Source organism: Bacillus rossius, chromosome 1, assembly GCF_032445375.1.
Source record: "Bacillus rossius redtenbacheri isolate Brsri chromosome 1, Brsri_v3, whole genome shotgun sequence".
NCBI lineage: Eukaryota > Metazoa > Arthropoda > Insecta > Phasmatodea > Bacillidae > Bacillus > Bacillus rossius.
The window spans coordinates 374,566,463-374,585,963 of record NC_086330.1 but is presented as its reverse complement, the minus strand read 5'-3'; the positions used below and the strand labels follow the sequence as shown (position 1 = coordinate 374,585,963).

General features: G+C 36.8%; 1 protein-coding gene across 6 annotated transcripts in view; it reads left to right on the top strand.

Annotated features, from left to right (window-relative positions):
* Window positions 1-6,208: 6,208 nt before the first annotated feature.
* LOC134528518 (intersectin-1) overlaps window positions 6,209-19,501 on the top strand; it is a 132,824-nt gene continuing 119,531 nt past the window's right edge. For 4 of the 6 annotated variants that reach the window (XM_063362210.1, XM_063362209.1, XM_063362208.1 and 1 more), the window contains exons 1-6: window positions 6,210-6,414; window positions 6,805-6,844; window positions 8,617-8,770; window positions 13,301-13,440; window positions 14,342-14,650; window positions 16,244-16,313. In XM_063362210.1, the coding sequence (XP_063218280.1) occupies window positions 6,829-6,844; window positions 8,617-8,770; window positions 13,301-13,440; window positions 14,342-14,650; window positions 16,244-16,313 (689 nt within the window). In that variant the 5' untranslated portion in view covers window positions 6,210-6,414; window positions 6,805-6,828. The other 2 variants (XM_063362207.1, XM_063362206.1) reach the window with 2 other exon arrangements.

Sequence of the window (19,501 nt, the reverse complement as noted above, 5' to 3'; positions counted from 1 at the left end):
CGAAAACACATTTAAGGATGAAAGTTGTAAAAAAAAATATATAGTTTTAGTTTTATTTAATTTGAAATATAGAAAAAAAACTGCATAGAATTTTAGAAAATAACTTGTTTCAGTAAATTTTTTTTATATATTATACACCTAACGACATCTACTTGTGCCCAAGTAAGCGAAATTTCTGTGTTCGTGATCGAACACAAAGTGTATTTGTTCTTGTGGCACATATGAACGGTGTTAGGTAAAACAATTGGTCAAAAAGTTGAACACGGAATGATCGGTATTGTGGTAGAGGGTAAGGCACGTTAATATTGTTACGATTTATTAAAACGAATGAAATGATAAATTGTAGTGGGAAACTGCTTGGTTCGTAAAGGATAGCCCAATTAAATAGTTTTAATATTTTACTAAACAGTTTTATTGATTGCCAATATTAACATTACTACAAATAATCTTCTAAAAATGCCTAATAATTAATTACACTTACAAATGTTGCTTCCCCAGTCACTCGGTTCTTACACACTGCACACCCCGCTGGGCCGCACCTCTGGCGCAACTCTCGCCGCAGCACCCCTCGTGTACCTACGTCGCACTACCCTTCGCCGAGGTTCCACTCGACGCTTCGCTCGGAACTCCGCCGCGCCCGCGACACTATCGCCTGGAACTGAACTCTCCGCCCTGGAACCTTCGTCCAAGGACTTCGCCGCTCTGCCGCATGCGCGGCACTATCGCCCCGGAAACTCCCCCGCGGGAAAACTACCAGCTCCCAGCTGAACTGAACTCTGAGGCCGGCGTCCTCGGCTTATATATCACAGGCGCCACTTCTAGAATTCACGAGCGCGGCTGGGGCCAGTCGCGTCATTCCGCGCCGACCCGACGCGAGAAATCTCTAGACACGCTTCGGCAGCTGCCAGGTGGCGCGCGTAACTCCCCCAGCTGTCAGCTGTCAGGTGTCTGGCTATCAGCGCCGCGCGGGGAGCGGTGGGAAGGAGGGGGGGAAAGCGGCGACCCTTGTAATGTGCGCGGCACGTCTCATGTTACGGCGGCCACGTGATGTCAGTGGCCGCGTGGGGCCGCCAGCCAGCTCTGAACCTGCTCGTGTCGCGGCCTTGCTCACGTTCGTAACAATATGTAATGTCGGTTAGATATAATTTTTGTTTACTAAATATAGAGAGCAATTTGACCTGAATGTTAACGACTGAATGTTCAGTCAGTCGGCGCTCACGTGCTGGTCGGCCGAGCGAGTGACATGAGCTCAGCGGGGAGGGGGGAGGTGTGCCGTGGAAGGCGTGATTTCCCCTTCACCCCCCGCGCAGACCACGAAAGTCGCCCGACAACGCTGATAAGCGATAACCCGGCGACGGCGCCAGGGCTGTCCAACGCCGCTAGGAGCACCTGGAGAACACCCATGCCCTCCCAACACGAGACGCAACAAACTCTCAGGGACGTAGACAACCCCCCCCCCCCCCCCGGCCCATCCCCTTCCACACACACACACACCACTAACACCATCCTTTGTTTCAAGGATTTAAATGAAATGAAAAAAAAATCTAGTGAAGGCAGGATAAGGAAATTACAAGTAGCTTGGATGCATTCGGTTACATAGAGCTTTATTTCGAAAGTCTTCATTTAATTCCTCTTTGCGCGTGTGTTGGTTGCAAGCATAATGTTAAATACAAAACTTGACATGTGTGTCTCATGTATTAAATAACATTAATGTGTGTGTATTTATGAATTTTTTGAACGAAAACATCAAACAATTGACTTAAGAAAAAAATGTATTAAAAAGAATTGAATAAAAAGCAAAATATAGAATTTTCAGTTTTCTTTTTCTCCAGCAAAATCATTACTTAAATGAACGTTGAACTGTCTACTGTTCCGTGAGATTTTAGCGTGACAGTTTTCTTTTAGAACTAAATCTAAATAAAAAAAAATAGTCATAAAAATTTTTGTAATGGTTTTACTGGACTCCCTCGTTCACAAAATCCTGGCCACGGCCTTGATCGCTCTAACGCTATAAACGCAAATCGTAAAAAAATTCAATAATGATGGATGTAAATGCGCAAAAACGCAACGCAAGCGATGCCCGACTTTCAACTTCTTGCGTTTCTACTTGCGTTTCCACCTCCCGTATTTGAAGTGGAGTGTTCCGAAAATTTATAAAAGACTCGGACTTTGCCAAGCCTTAACTTAAAATTGTAAAATAGCAGGAAACAAATTGATAATTCATGTTAATCGTGAAAACAAAATATATTTTTTTAATAATTTTATTTAGAAGCGTTATTTGCTTTCACTGTCAGTAAGTTTAACAATTGAAAACTTTATGTATGTATTAAACAGAACATCGAAGGCTTCCATACACAAAAGGTCTGCGTTTCGGAAAACTACTCTCCCAATACGACCGTTGGACACGCAAGAAAGGTGCAGGAAGTTGAACAAAACTTGCGTTGCGTTATTGCGCCTTGCGTAGTTTATAAACTAGGCTTTAATCCATTTATTCATGCTATTCTCTCTCTTACTCTTCCTTTCTTTTCTAACTTCTCCCTCTCTTACTCCTCTCTCTTCTCTCATTGTCCATGATTTGTATTGCATGTGCAAATCTGTGAATTAATTTAGTATTAAATGTGTATACTTTTTATAAAATGGTGGAGCAACGCCCACATGACATTACACATACAAATATAAAAACAAACAGATAAAAAACAGGGTCAGCGTTCGCAGGGGATTGAATTCGGATAGCCTTCATAAATACTGTGCTGAAGAGGAAATAAATGAAAATAGCAAATGTCACTGTAAGCTCTTTTTTTTTGTAAACTAATTGCTGATCAACTTCGAATACGTAACATTCCCCCCTCCCCTATTTATTGGATCTGACATTTATGCAACTCAGAAACTTTGAAAACACGCATTATTCCATAGTGACAAAAGCTAGCAGAGAGTTCGCTTTGCTTTTTTTTTCTTCCCCCCTCCACTTAATCGTGCCGTTAACTCTAAACTTACTCTGCAATGCTTCAACAGCGACTTATTTAGTTTTTTTCGCCCCCCCCCCCCCCCCTTCATTTTATGAGTTTTTATTTAATGTATTTTTTAGGAGGTAAGATTGTGTCCTAAGCAACCATAAAATGATTTTACAGTATTTTTAACTTACCTAATATAACCAACCATCCACAATGTTTTAAAGTATTTATAATGTAGCTAACCTATCCTAATCGACCGGTTTATACAATGAGGTAGAACGAAAAAAAAAAGCGAGCATGAACTTCGGGTGTGGCTCTCTCGTCTGTGAAATGAAGGCTTCCCATACACATACACACAACCTTCCATGCGGTCCTGATCACGTGAGAGGAAGACGTAGACTCAACAAGCATGATTCATCGCGCGTCCCCATGACAACGGGAAAATCCTAACATCGATCCGTCTTCGTGACAGTGTACACACCAGCTGCAACAACCGTCGCTGTCAGATGGAATTTCGGTTTATTAAAAACGCCCTGGACCGTAGAAAGGGGAAAAACCAACACTGACCAATTCTAAACAAATCAATGGAAACTTTAATTGATTCAATATGGTCGCTTTTTTTTTCTTACAGATGTTGCTGTAACTTAATAAAATATATAAAACATAAAACTAGTTAGTTGTTGTAAGTGCCGAAGGCACCCGTTGAAAAATGATGAATATGACAATTTAATATACACGAAATATTTATTAAAATTTCAATTTATTTTAATATTGTGCAAATGAAAATAATTTCATTTATATATATATAAAAAGTATTTCACAAAAAAAAAATTGTTTTTAATGAAGAACCACTTGAAAAACTACATTGCATGTGAATCGTCTCATTAAATAATTTATAATGAATTATAACGATATGCTTACGTAATCAAAATTGATTTTCAGAGATAAATGGAATATTTACTTAATCTGTGAAGTTACGTTATTTAAATTAGATAAGTAAAAGAATAATTAGAATCTCACAAATTAAAAAAAAAGCTCTTCTTTAACTACTAACGCCATCTTTTGTTGAAAAATTCAAATGCATTCTTAAAAGATATAAAAAAAAATATGAAAGTGTTGCTGTGTGTATAACCTCAAGTGCTAGGCGCTATCTTACAGCTTTTCACTATCATTAAGTCAGTGATGAGCGTAACGATGTATAGGATTATAAATTTAAATTAATCATCGCCTACGCCCACGTGGAATAATGTAGCTTTATAGCAGTGTATTTTTGAAATCGTTCTAGTAGTTATCGAGTTGTGTACACGTTGCAAACGAATTTTTTTGTATAATATTAGTGTAGGTCCGCGTATTTGAGTTTAGATTACTAACCACATTATCGACGTTAGTTACTTTGTACAGAATATAAATAGTAAATTATTGCTACTGATTCTCATGATGATGTTTTTAATAGCTTCGAAAAATCATTTAAATAATAAACTTTTTTTAAAAAATTAAAACAAACAATACGATATTTAAAAAAATTAGCTAGGTAGGTAGGCCCCACAACTTTTATTTTTCAGATGACTACGGTAACACACATTCATATAATTATTGAAATAGTTTCATGTAAAAAGCACATAGTTTCCGGAATTGTCGCGATTTATCATTTTCCTACATAACGGCTAAGAATTTAAAAAGAAAAACAAACCTTAATTATTTAATGTTAAATAAACTGTATGTAGTAATCACACTTGCGTTTTGCATACAACCGTTAGGTACTGTCTGTCGCCTGACGTGAGTCAGAAGTCCCAGATTCGAATGCCGGGCGAAAATAAAAAAAAATCTTCATACAGTACTGGGTGTTGTAGTTTATTTTCACGTGTACACTGCGGAAGGGATAGTAAACCACTGCATTTTTACTCATTCAAGAACACATCACCTCAGCGTTACCTGGGATTACGAACGACGAGCTCAAATGATTGTAAATCTAAGTTCCAAATGAGCACCAAAAGCAGTGGGATAAGATAGTTTTATTACCACCTGAATTTGTCCATCCGCTAAAAAAAAAAAAAAAGTAGAAAAACTGCTCAGACGTGAATAGTTGGAAGAAGTTGTTGACGGTATTATTCACAAACCGGTTGATGCAACAGCTGTCCTTCGGACAAGCGAAGCCACAAAAAGAGCAAGACTTTCATCCAGGGTGTCCACAGTTAGTACTTTCGTACTAGATCTAGTACTTTTATAAGTTTTTTAGTGTTCTAGTACATTTACGCTCAGATATAGTACTTTTTCTTTAATATAATAATATTACAGTAACTCCAATATGTTTTATTATTAAGCGTAATTATTTTTAAAAACTCTGGTATGTATGTGTGTGTGGGGTGATATTTAAGTTAGAGCATTGCAATGTCATAATAACTTCCTAAATTGTTAAAACCATTACAAATTATAATTTAGTACTTTATTTTCAAATCTAGTACTTTTTTCTAGCCTAAATTGGTACGAAATATTTATTCCTTGTGGACACCCTGCTTTCATCCCTTGCTCGCTCATCACCGGCCACCGATGCTACGTTAGAAACTGCGTTCCGAGTTTTCATAGAAAATGCTCTCAAAATTAGGTTATTGGTTCCCGAATAACCACACAAAGAAATCACTAAAGGAAGCTATAAGCTTCAAACAACATGTGGTAGGTTTTAGATGTCATCTCATGTCATGTTTTGAACAAATGAATATACAAACGTACATGAAATAATTATAAAAATAATACAATATCTGAAAGGGCCGCTCCCTAAAATTTCATCCGCGAGGTTATAAATTTTAAGTTTTTCATGTAATTGTCCCACACAAACCATGCACATAGGGGCATACCTTAACGTTTGTCGAGATATAGATTTTAAAATCATATTTCCTTACAACCAAATGCAGAGAGTAGGATATTTAATAACAAAAGCGTATGCTACTTACTACGTTTGCGTGATTGTAACGTGCACCGGCAGTAACAGCTTCTGTTGCCTAGACGCGCCGGACGCCTTACGTTCTCCCTTCCCTCTCTATATGGAACAAAATTCAATGGTGCCGCGCATGCGTAACCGTGGTTACCAAAATTCGGAAGCTCCGCCCTCTTTTAACGACGTCACACAAGCGATCATTTGACAGTATGCTTCATGACGTCACACATGATGGCGTTTTTGGCGTCAACTGAGAACCTTAACATACGTAACATTTGCAGTGATCATGCAAAAATAATTATAATTAATTTTTTAAAACAAGTATAAAAATAACAGAATATGTTTATTTACTTTTATAGTTTTATCTTCAAAAACAAAACATTACAGAGTTGTTCTATATACAGTCGACAGAACATATCGATTTCGAAATTGACATTCGTCGAGTGGCGGCACAGAGCTATTTTTGGAATGTATGCGCGAGAAATATTACATTTGAAGAATTTTGCTGTAATGGCTTAGTTCTTTTAAGATGTATGTATTGTCGGGGTGAAGTTTGCATTTTTTTCTAAGTTATATAGTGCGAAAATTTTTGACCTTGGCAACATCAGTTTACGCCCCCCTTTAAATCATTTGTTCTATTAAATTGTCTCGTGGCCTGTATTCATATTTTTTCCTGCTTTTCAATCATAAACTCTTATCGCATTTATTTATCTAGTGATTTAAAAAAAATTAGTAAATAGGTTATGTTGCTGCCATCAGAGGTCAGGTCACTGTTGTTTTATTGATTGTGATAATTTTAACAACATAGTTCTGGTTTATGAGACTTTCTTTATGAGCAATCTCTGCTTCACTTGATATTAACGTTTTTCTGTTAAGCTTCATTTTATGAATGGGAGTAATTTTAATTTTGTTTTGTTTCAGCTTCTCTAACTGCAGCTAATAGCAATGTCAGCACAACTAGGTAACTATAATTAAATTATCTGTTTGGTTTTTTTTTTGTTATATTATATATTTGATGACTATCATAAATTACTCAACAAGCCAAATTCATTTATATTATGAAAATTCTTAACAGTAAAATATAAGGGCTAAATGTAGAAAATATGTGAAAAGTGGCTGCTTTGGAATGCATGCCAATTCATAACCTAGTGTTATTATCCATAAATATTAATGCCATATTTTGTACATTAATATTTATTATGTGATTATAAAGTAACTCTTTGTTCTGTAACCTCCATGTGGTTTGCAGATGTATGTTTGCATTCTCATTTATTTCTGATGTTATTTTGTAAATTATTTTTTTACTTAGCTGTACCTTAGTACTGGATTAATGTAGTTAAGTGATCTCTGAAAATTTTGTTTTTAAAAATATTAACTTGCATAGCAGTTTCCTTCATGTAATAAACTTGATGATAGTGAGGATTAGGAAAAGCATCAAAATTGAGATTTGAGGTTATAACAAATTTGTAGGAAAAAATCTCCATCAGATTACAAACCACCTAAAGGTAATTGTTCTATATCACTTATCCACATTTATCCTTTAATCCTGATGGCATGATCATGTATAAATTATTGATCCTGTGGTACACGATGCTTGTTGTGGAAAGTTTCTGGCTAAAAAAAAACCTAGAATGTCATAATTCAAACAAATTATATTTGGTCTTGTGGAAATTTTCTCTTTCATGTTAAACTAAGTCATAATTCATTGTTTTATCAAAAAATTTTGTCAGGTTTGTTCAGGATTATACGACTATAAAATTAAAAATTTTGCTGTTTTAATTTAATTAGTTGAATATTTTTGTATAGTCTTGTATTGTATTTTCTTGTACCATAGGATAAAAGTATACAGATAGTGCCATCATGATAAAGGGATAAGCTTGGATACGTGATAGGAACTTTTACCATAGTTACATGCTGAATCTGTGTTTGTGCATTAAAGTGAGTTTTCCCTGGGAATAATTATTGAACAATTTTCATTTTGTCTGGGGAGATGATATGGTTACTGCCACCAAAGGCACCACTAGTAAGGAAGAACTAGTTTTATTAATGTTAGTGATGGATCAAATCCCAATTTTCTCGGATCTGAATCTCGAATTAGAATCCGGAAGAGTAGCCTACTTTGAATATGCCCCTCGAATCCAAATCTATGTCTTAAGTGTTAAAAATAAAATAATGTACAAGAAATGAAAAATTATATGTAACTAGTATATAGTAATTATATTTTTATGATTACATGTTAAAAGAACAATAACTCGGGAAATTTTAACGGGATAGGCATGAAGAAATAATAAACCTCAAGTAGGGACAGGAAAAATTTGCGGGTTCAATGACCTGTAGGATGAACTCCACAGTTCTACGTACACTCGGTCAAATGTCACCCACTCATTGGCTGCTGTCTTATGAGACGTCCTAACGTAGCAGCCTGTGATTCGATAAAGCTTTGGTCGGGTGTTTCTCATTGGCCCAGAGTCATCCAGGTGAGTTGCGAGCCAATAGCAGAGGCAGCACTGAGGTGTAACTATTTGTATTTTAGCCTATCGCGAGATGAATTCGCGAAATTTTTCCGGTCTCTTAGTTATCAATGTTGAAATTTTTAAATTTATTATATTTCCTCTATTTTTTTTTTTTTTAATTTTTTCTCTTGAATATCAAATCCTTGGAATACTAAGGATGTGATGGTATTTGAGGATCTGATTGGCCCGTCCTTAATAACTGTGTTGTCTACGTGTGCAGGCATGGACCCGTGGGTGATCCTTCCGCGGGAGAGGGCCCGCTACGAAGAGCAGTTCCGCACCCTGCAGCCCGTCAACGGCGTCGTGACCGGAGACCAAGCGAAGGGTTTCCTGCTCCAGTCGCAGCTCCCGCCGCAAGTCCTGGCCCAGATATGGTGCGTCTCCGTCGCCACAGGGAGCGCTGTGCTCGTCGTGTTCCCCGAGTCTGGCCGTGCGAGTGGAACAGTGGCGTAGCCAGGATTTGTGTATGGGGGGTGTTAAGAAGCATGCCTCCCCCCCTCCTCGTATTAAAGCGGTGGGTCCGGGGGTCCTCCCCCGGGAAAATTTGGATTTTAAGGTGTAAAATAGTGCTATTTTATCAGTTTTCGGTTCTTAAAGTTAAATATTGTAATGGTAAAAATTTTATTAATTTTAATATGAAATTTGTTTGAGTGATGAATAAGAAATTAATTAAAGATTTTGTGCTAGGGGGGGGGGGGGGGGGTGGTTTGAACCCCTAAACCCCCCCCCCCCCCCCCCCCCCTTCCCGGCTACGCCTCTGGAGTGGAACACAAGCCGGCTGCATCTCGGGGTGTCACTGGCCACGCCGAGCTATGTTTGTTGTTCGGCGCGATCCTAGGTAATGTTTGCCAGGTGTTTTTTTGTTCTTGGCGGTTTTCCGAACATTGACCCTCGCGCATGCGCAGATAATAAAACTTAACATCTGTTTTTCACGCAGAATTGGGCTGTACTTCCTGCGTTTTGCGTATTTCGAAATTTTGTTTCTCCCGGAATTGTGCTTTAAATAGTCTCAAGGAGAAGTTCATCGAAGAAGTACAAAAAATGTCGAATGTGATTGAACTAATTTGTATTTATTCTGAAATAATTCAGTATATTTGGCTTCGTTCTCACACGCATCAATTATTTTTTTTTAGATTAACTTCGTAAACCCATTTTTTTTTATGTTTACGTGCAGTGTGAACTGGCGGAAAATAATTGTAATCTGAATCATTGCTCAGATCTCACAGCATGCATCCCTCCAACATCGTGAACTAGACTGATCTGTAGAGACCTGCCAAATTCGCGGTTTCGATGGCCTTCAGGATAGACTGCACATTCCCCTGTACACTCGGGCAAATAACGCCAGTTCATTGGCTGCCGACTTGTGAGTCGTCTCAGCTGGTTTGTCTGTGATTCAATCCTTCTTTGGTTGAGGGTTTATAACTGGTTGAGATTCGTACAGATGAACAGTAAGCCAATAGCAAAATTATCTAAGAGGTGTATGTGTTTGAATTCTAGCCTATCGCCGAATGAATCCGCGAATTTTGCAGGTCTCTACTGATCTGTCTGGTCACCTGGCGTAGCGAACATAGCGGACATCTCGGACACAGCCTAGCTTTCTGTGTGGCCTTAGCTTGAAGACAGGGCGTTCTCCCGATGTGCAGAGACACAACAGACATGTGATGAAATGGCTGAACACATGATTTAAATATGCATCCGCCCTTTGGGCAACACTGCGCGTGTGTGTTCAAGTTGACATGATAACTTCTTTCGGCGATGATATTTAAATTATACCTCTTGCCTGCTAGTAACGGAAATGAAAAATAAATTGGGAGCGGCATTTTAACACATTATCAAATGTGTGAAGTGGGGCATACATTTTAGCTTGAATTTTGTTGAAAGATCCAATAAAATGTCAGAGTTTTTATTCAACTTAATCCTTGTTATAGTGACCTGCTAACATATAATTATAAATTACTGGAATTATTTCTACCATTCATACTATTTTAATGTTTGCATTCCTCTTCACATATTTGGTGGCTGTGAAATCATCTACCAGAAGGGTGCATTAAAAAAAATATCAGAATTTTTATTTTTAATGTTTTCTGATTATTTTGTGAAACAGCATTTCAATATTTAAATTCATTTACCATTGTAATAGTAAGGTTACTATGTTTGAAATGCTTTAAAGTCGTTTGAAGAAATGGTTAGGTGAGCTACATTTAAATTACTGTTTAAACATGTGAATGGTTGGTTAGGTTTGGTCAGTGTTGATTACATATTTGTTATGAATTAAATACATTTTCTTAATGTAGCTGACCTAACCTAAAAATAATTCAAATAAGAATCAGTAACATTTGCAAAAACTAACTTTGGAAACATATTAATTTAATCAAATAATCACCATTACTACTAAATACAAAGAATCATTAAGTTAATCACCTTCACAATGTCATACAACCACACGTATCAACATTTCAAAAATGACATTCCAATGTCTTGTTACGAGTATTCTACATCATACCCTTACACGAATATACAAATCGGATAATGAAATGATGAAGTTATACTTTTGCAGTTTTACAGAATGATTAGAAATAATTGTTTTAAGAAATTAAAAAAAAAAATGCACTTCAAATTTTTTTTTTTCTAGATAGTAGTTATCAGGCGTGTCTTCAGTCATGATCATCGTTGTCATGCTTCAGATCTGTTTTTGACAGTTTTCGAAATTTACTCAGTGCGACTGATTCTTTCTTGTGAGTTTGTGACACATGTCATACATGATGTTTTGACTGGTGTCTGAAGGTATTTTGTGTGGCCCTTCCTTAATTTTGGTATAGGAAACGCAGTTCCAGAAGTAACACTTGCTGACACATGAATTAGTCATTGACTGTGGAAAGTGGTGAAGTTGCAAATACCAGTTATTACATCAGTAAGTAGTTTCTTCTCCGACTAATGGTCGGGTCACACGACATAAAGGCAAGTGAGCGCCAGCTCGTGAGGGTTTACAGTAGCAAGTGGCACATGGATATGATGCCTCGTAGTCTGCTTTGCAGCTGGGTCAGAAGTAGTAACTTATATGTAATTCATGGCATCCTCATAATTAATGATGGTTGCCAACTTTTTTTTACCTTGATAACTCACAGTTGTCACCACTTTGGATACTTGATACTTTGGTGTAGAAAAAATCTCCCCATTAGGTTTTCCTTGGCCCAGGGTAGAATTTGTGATTAGCACCTTACAATCCCCCTTCTCCCACCATTCATTATTCATACGTGTGCTTTTTGGAAATGGTGATAAGCCTTTTTACTTAAAAAGTCCAGACTGGCTTGTGCACTGTTATGTGACAAGCCTGTTTGCTGCTAACTTGACACTTTACAGTGAGTTCATTAGGAATGACGCCATTGCTGCGACCATGGTCGGCTGATTCAAACCACAATGGTTTAAAACACTGTTTAAACAATGCTTTAAACCAAGTGGTTTTTATAAAAAAACTAAAAGGTTTTTAAAATGTATTTTTATATAGAGTATCATAATTTTTTTAATGAATGGTCTGATTTCAGTCGAATAACAATAAAAATTTGCTCATTAATGTTTCTTGTGATTTCCGGGAACAATAATTATATACTAATAAATATCTTATCATTTAAATTATCTGAATAAGTTGTAAATCATACCCAGCTAAATACTCCTCTAAAATTAAAAATATTAAATAATTCCTGTGGGGAAATGCCCTAATTGTGGTTAAATCCCAGTCAGATGTGCGATTTGCTGGACTTAAGTTCTTTGATATTACTATAACTTTTCTGGTTCATCTTGAGTGGCAGAAAGCGGGATATTGTATGGTTTTATTTTGAACATGGTGAAAACAAAAAAAAATAAAATAATAAAAATACAAAACAAATTTAAACCTAAAAAAAAACCTGTTAGAACCAAAAACCAGGTGGTTTGGTTTTTTTTTCCAACCATGGCTGTGACATTTGCAGCAAAAAGTTAAGTTATTTACAGAGGAAAGTCAGGTTATTTGCAAAGGAAAGTCAGCTTATTTGAACATCGAGATAGAAGAACCATTTTCGTTTCCAGTTAACGAATTGACTGATGCATACCGGGCCCATACCAGGCAATAAATGATAACTTCTTTGAATGGTTCTTGGAATGGAATAGTTGGAATTGTTTTAAGATCTTTCTGGGGACAGCAATGTCACAAAAAACGTCCTAAATCAATTTTCCCCATTGAAGGAACCATTAAAAAAGCATAGCAGATGGTAATTTATAAAATATGTGGTAATTATGGAAAAAAAATAGACGATAACTTTTCCAGCTCCTATACATAATATTGGATGTCAAGTGTGGAAATGAATTTTAATTTGGTTCACAGAATTTGATTGACTAGCCCTTAAGGGCTCCGCCTACCCGGACACACATACAGTGTGCAGAGCTTCAGAAAAACAACTCAATATGATAACTACTCAAGGACTCTGAGTGGGGTCTGCTTACGAAAAGCATTTAAGAGTTCACTGAGGGCCGAAAATTACTTTCGATTCCGGATTATGTTATTAAACTGTAGTTATGGAACAGTTAAAATGGCTGAAATGCATGTTTTCAGAGTCATTTTAGGCGTAAAACAACCAGTGCAGATTCTTGAAAGCACTTAAGGGACTTGGATTACACCTGTATCTTCATTTCTCGGCTATATAATGTTCTGGTCACCGCTCAGATCTCACAGTTATCCTGTGATGACGAGAAGACTGCGCGCCAGTCCAGAGGAGACACCGCGCTAGAAGCACCAGCGAGCGTCGCGCTTATCATCCCGCCTCGCCGACACACATACACCCCTGACGAGGCAGGCCACTTAATGCACATGCAGTTCTGCAGTAAGGGACAAAGAATGAATGTATGGATGTGTTTACCGGTTGGTGTTGCAGGGCCCTGGCCGACACGGATGCCGATGGCAAGATGGACATAACGGAGTTCAGCATTGCCTGCAAGCTGATCAACTTGAAGCTTCGCAACTTTGAACTGCCCAAAGTACTGCCCCAGGTCCTCTTGCAGCATGCCAGAGGTGGTAAGTCCCGGCACAGTTTCGGCCGTGCGTAGTGAAACAACATTGAAGCAAATATCTTAACCACAAAAACTTTTAATAGTGCAAAGAGTTCTTAATAGTTCTTAGAAGCAAAGAACAACTTAAAACATCAGGCAGTTTATGTAATACGTAAAATTCCAGAGGTGGTATGTCCCGGCACAGTTTCGGCCGAGCGTAGTGAAACAACATTGAAGCAAATATCTTAACCACAAAAACTTTTAATAGTGCAAAGAGTTCTTAATAGTTCTTAGAAGCAAAGAGTAACTTAAAACATCAGGCAGTTTATGTAATACGCAAAGTATGGTTATTGTGCTTAAAATTATTGTTTTTACTTTTAACCCCACAGGATAGTAATTGGTTGTCATACAGAGCTGTAGAAAATGCCTGTAACATTGTTTTTATTTCACTAACTCTTACTCTGGGATATATAAAATTAAAATATGCAGCTTAAAGTCACCACTGTTTAAAACCAATTTTTTCAAGTGACATAATTACATGAAATATTCCCCAACCCAACCCCAATTTGCTTGGAAAGTAATTAGGGTGTGTTCTTGGTGGTATTTTTAGTTGGATTAATATTTTCAACTCTATCATTTGGCAATGTTATTTTCTTTGGCACTTTTTCTGAAACTTTTTTACCTTCCCTATTTTGTTACTTTTCAATTTATTCCTGTATCTTCCATAGCCGATGCGACAGTTTTTTCCATACTCTATTTGGACAGACTAGCTGTGGTTATAAAATATGCATAAGGTTTTGGTCATGTGTATGTCTTTTCAGTGGGCTATCTGTTTTAATCTCTGCCCTCATGTTGGTTACGTGAAGAGGTTTGTTTGGAACAGTGTCGAGGGGTGGTGGGAATGAGAGTCGTGGATGTTGCGGCAGGCGTGCCGGCTCCTGCTGGGCCCCCGGCCATCCCCCCTCTCCCGCAGCAGGCCGCGCTCGGGAGCCTGCGGGGCCCGGTGCCCCCCGCGGCGGTGGTGCACCCCCTGTCCATGACCCCCCCGCCGGGGCGGCCCGTGATCCCACCCCTGCTGCCCGTCGCCCGGCCGTCCTCCGTGCCGCCGCTGGGCGCCGCGACGCTGCCCCTCGGGGGCGGCATCTCCGGCGCGGCGACACTCCCCTCGCAGCCAATCAGCAACGGCTCGGTCATCATGGGCCAGGGCACCCTCCCGCCGCCCAGGCCGCCCCCAGGTGAGCGCTCACGATGATGATGTCATCCGCAGTCTGTCTTGTCCGAGTGTCAACATTTCAAAACCATCTATCAGATGTTAAGTAAAGTGCATATTATCATAACTGCTCAAAAAAAAAAATAGTGGGTTGTCTGTAAAAGTCGGTTTATGGACGATAATTTTACACGATAATGTCATGATAAAACATTGATGAAAAATTGCATACTTTTTGACGTGACAACGTCTAATAAATCGATGAATGCTGGCTGCACGCACGAAAAATTGTCCCACTACGGATATGTCCTGTTTACGCATGCGTGGCAGCTCTGTGGTATGTTTCGGACGGTACAGAGAACTCGGCCGGCACGTGGCGGCAAACCGAGGTTATTGTTGTGCACCGCGCCACGGGAGTATATTCGCAAGGAAATGGCGTTCATACAAGTACGTATTATTTTAATTACTAGTGTAAATCAGTATATTTAAACAGTTTTGTATGAGTATTGTTTTAGCTGTGTAACTAAATATTTATTGCTGGTATGATACTTTTCACGCTTTAGTTTGAAATTGGTAATTATTAGTCATGAGTTATTATTTGATCAACTAAATCACACACCGTATTATAGTTATGAGCCCACGAGCGTGTAAATATTTTGAGTCCAACAGAGAATATGGTAGTTAAAAAAAATTCAAACAAATATTGTACGTGGAATATTATTAATAAATATCGTCTGAAACAGTTATATTCAACATGGCCTTGTGACCGTGAGGTTAGAATGGCTGACTTCCAATCCAAAGGTTGTCGGTTCAAATCCCGGCAGCTGCAAATTTTTTTTGTACTTGTAAAAATAAATACGGTGCACGCAACATTTCAAAAGTAATAAATATATTTGAATTAATTAATGCAAATAAAAGTAAATTTATTAATTAAATTGTAGATTTAATTTCACTCCTTTGTATCCATACAAAATAGTGATAATTCAATAAAAATGATTCATTTTATTCATAAAAGTATAAAGAGGTAGATTTTATCATACAAAAGATAGAAAAATTAAAAAGAAAATCCTTCCTCAAAGAATATAATATTATTAATGCCTAAATGGTTTGGATGCAAAAACCTATTACCGCTCAGTCTGAGGCCGAATATGATATTTCCTTTTCTTCTGGATCAATCATTTCATCAATGTTTTGTTATGACGTTGTCACGTTAAACTGTCCTCCGTAAACCGACTTTACAGACAACCAATTTTTATTTTTGAAATATTATTTACAATTTTTGCAAATTTAATTTAAATAATTTGTTTAAATATAATCACGAACAATTGGTTAAAAAGCCCGCCTTAACCTGTTTGAAATTATAGAAGATTTTCTCGCACAGTGGTTGGCCGGTTCTCGCACGCTTGGCTCAGGCGAAACGTGAAAATTAAGAAAAATCCCAATCCGACATACCTCGAATGTGAGATAAACTTACATTTAAGACATTTGAATATGACCGTGACAATTTAAAATATATGATTACTTCAAATGTGACTATGGCAATGTTTTTTTTTTGTAAATTTGCTAAAACTTCTAATTGATCAATGTATGTGATGAAATCGTTTATCTTTTGTTGCTACAGTTTCCAGTGTTGGCACAATTGTTCCTGGTGTGGCTCCTGTTGTCGAGAGGGTGGCATCCATAGATTCCCCGTAAGCATAGCGTTTTATACGTACGTACTTATAGTTCTCAGTATTTATGTGCTGGGTGTAAGGAGTTTTGTTTTTAAGTACTGGATCTGCTCGAAGATAAGATTCCATCGATTGCAAGATTCATCCTTCCTTTGATCCTTCAATTTAAGTAACACGTTTATTTGTATTGGGTGAGTGGCAATACAGTGCATCAGTATTGCCGCATAGCACACGCTGTACTGATCGATAGCAGCTTCAACCTGTAGTAACGAGATGTTCTTTGATGTGTGAAGTGCTAATTCGTGGGGGACAAGTGTTAATGGTTTTTTTCAAGTTAATTTACTTTTCAAAACAGGTTATTTCTGTGTTAAGTATCTTGGCTTGCTTCTGGGATGTAGCCGTGTCCTTGGCAAAGTTGGCAACTGCTCCCTGATGATGGCGACTGCAATGTCGACAGAAACGTCGGTGAATTATTTTGCCAAGGACACGGCTACAACCCAGAAGCCAAGCTACTTCAGACAATGGCCGTGAAAGCCTGCAAACATTAATATTTCTGTGTTTTTTTTTTATTTCATACATTGTCTTAATTCATAAAATTATTTAACAGATACAAAACTAAAAAATTTTTTTTCATACGTATTTCACTAAAATAGTCTCAATTTGGTTGTAAAAATGATACATTTATACGAGAAAATCATTAACATGTTACTAATGACATGCAAAAAAAAAAAACACAATATAAATTTTTGTTACAATCCATTTACTTCATACATTTTGGTACGAAATTCATGTTAGATAAATTACATTGAATGATTATTTTACTGTAAAAAAAGATCAATTTTTCATAATTTAAGTCAAATTGTTGATTGATTTAATGTTTTTTTGGATAATTTTGGTACTTTATGGTGTTGTAACTTGCATTTCGGTGTAATATGTTGAATGGATATGTTTTGCAGTTTATTTCGGTTTTATTGCAATTCACCAAATAATCCTGTCACTGCTAATTGGAGCTTATCTTACACAGCAGTGTGCCTATGGTTATTAACAGTTTATCATAATGTGATAATTGTCTTGCTGTCCCAGTTTCTTGTGCCACAGTCTGAATTACTGTCCTGCTAAATAACCTGCTCTGTTTGTACTTACTATTAGATATGTTGATAAGTCTGGCAACAATTATATGTTATATGAATGTATCTGTATATGAGACACTCCATTTTCAAACACAAAAAAAAAACTCAACAAAAATGGGTAGAGGTAAGATTATATGAAGAATAGCGATAAAAAAGTAATTACAATGTAATTGATTTCAGTACATCGCCAAACACCGAAATCATTGTCAATTCACCACGTAACACCGAAATGCAACAATAAAAAACAAAACAAAATAAAGCAATATTCACCTCAATTACCTCATAATTTTTCTATTAAAATATGAATTTTCTCATATCGTTAGTTCAGCTTTTATTAAAAAACCTATAATATTTTGTCCTAAGTAAAAATATTAATTTAGTTTATATTAGTTTTTTTTTCTCCCTAAAGTAAATACAGCAGTCCATAGCTGATAGTTTACAGACGTGGCTATAGGCCTAAGAGAAATATCACACGTAAATAGGTATATAAGTAATTTGGGCTTTTAACATTGCATATTCTTTTTTTGATCAATATTAATAGTAAGTAATAAAAATTTGGCTTTAGACATTGCAGTTTAAAAAAAAATGTTTTGCTGTCCTTTAAATTTTCATATTAAAAACTTTCTCATAAACTAAGGAACTTATTGAACATTTTAGTTGCAGTTTGTTGTTTAACTTTCATCAAAGTACCATGTATAATTGTTTTATGTACACATTTTAAGTATCCTACCTTGAAATGTTGAAGCAACAGATCAACGTAATTGGGCTTGATATGTACTTATTACTAGCCTACATGTGTTTTAATTTTTAATGATGATAAAGATTAAATCCACCATTTTTAATGATGAAATTTCGCTTTTTTATAACATCATAAAATCTTGGCTCCAAAAATGGACATGTTTTTTAATCAAATAAATTTGGCGAATTTAAAGACATCATTACTAAAAAGGTGCAGCTTACAAATGAGTAGGGGCAGGCAGTTTTCGCGAATAAGTTTGAACGCATGTTAGACTGCAACAAGGTATACCCGCACCAGCGATTCCTTCCCTTGTGATTGGCGGCCGTCTGCGAGAGAAGTAGTTGCCTTATTTGGCTGAGCCACTCAGGACACGTTGATTTCGCACTGAATTACTGTGATTGGTGTTTTACAATCAACATGTACGTGAAAGAAACTTACCCAATTACGAAACACAGGCGATGGTACAGTGTTTTGACTTTCAGCTAGTCTCGGAATCTTTTCACGAAATATGCATGCCCCTACAAATGAATAAATTTGGTAATAACTCGGTGTGTGTGGGAGGGAATATTGAGGTTTACAGAGGGTCGTGTATGCTTTCTTCTGTACAACTGGATGACGTAACACCTGGACTCAAGATAAAAATTTAAAAAAAATATATACTGATAAGGAAATTTGCATGAGATTTTTCCTACCAGTAGAGAATTGTGTTCACAGAATCACTCATCCAAAATTAATTTCTAACCCTTTCAGTCCATTCGTCTACTTAAATGTGCGAGTCCTTCAGTACTTAATAGTCAATATCATACTTCACACAAAATGGCTATGAAAATAAAGTGAAATTGTTTTATAATTTCATATATATTATAATTACATATATAATATTGTAACTATAGCTTAAGACTATTACCATGCTTAATATCTGAAAAAATAGTTTGGTAAAATAAAATAAAATCAAAATCTTTTAGGAATTGACAAAGTGTGAAACATTGCGAGATTTCATTCTTCAATTTAAGTAACACATTTAAGTATTTGTCCCCCAATTTAATAGCATTTAATAGTAAACCTTCAAAAATAATTAGACAAAACCATAAATGTTTAAAGAAAATTATGTGAATGTAAACGGCAAGTAAAATAATGTAAACGTTAACTATTTGATCATGGCAGCTACATTTGCCATTGTAAACAACCTAATTTTTTTTTGTGCTACCTGCCATGGTAAACCATACGGCCATGAACCAAATCTTTGGTGACGTGAACGTGAAAATTAAGATGTTTCACATCTCTGCACTTTAAACTTTAAAGAATTAAAATGAAATAATTTTTGAATGAGATTTTACCCA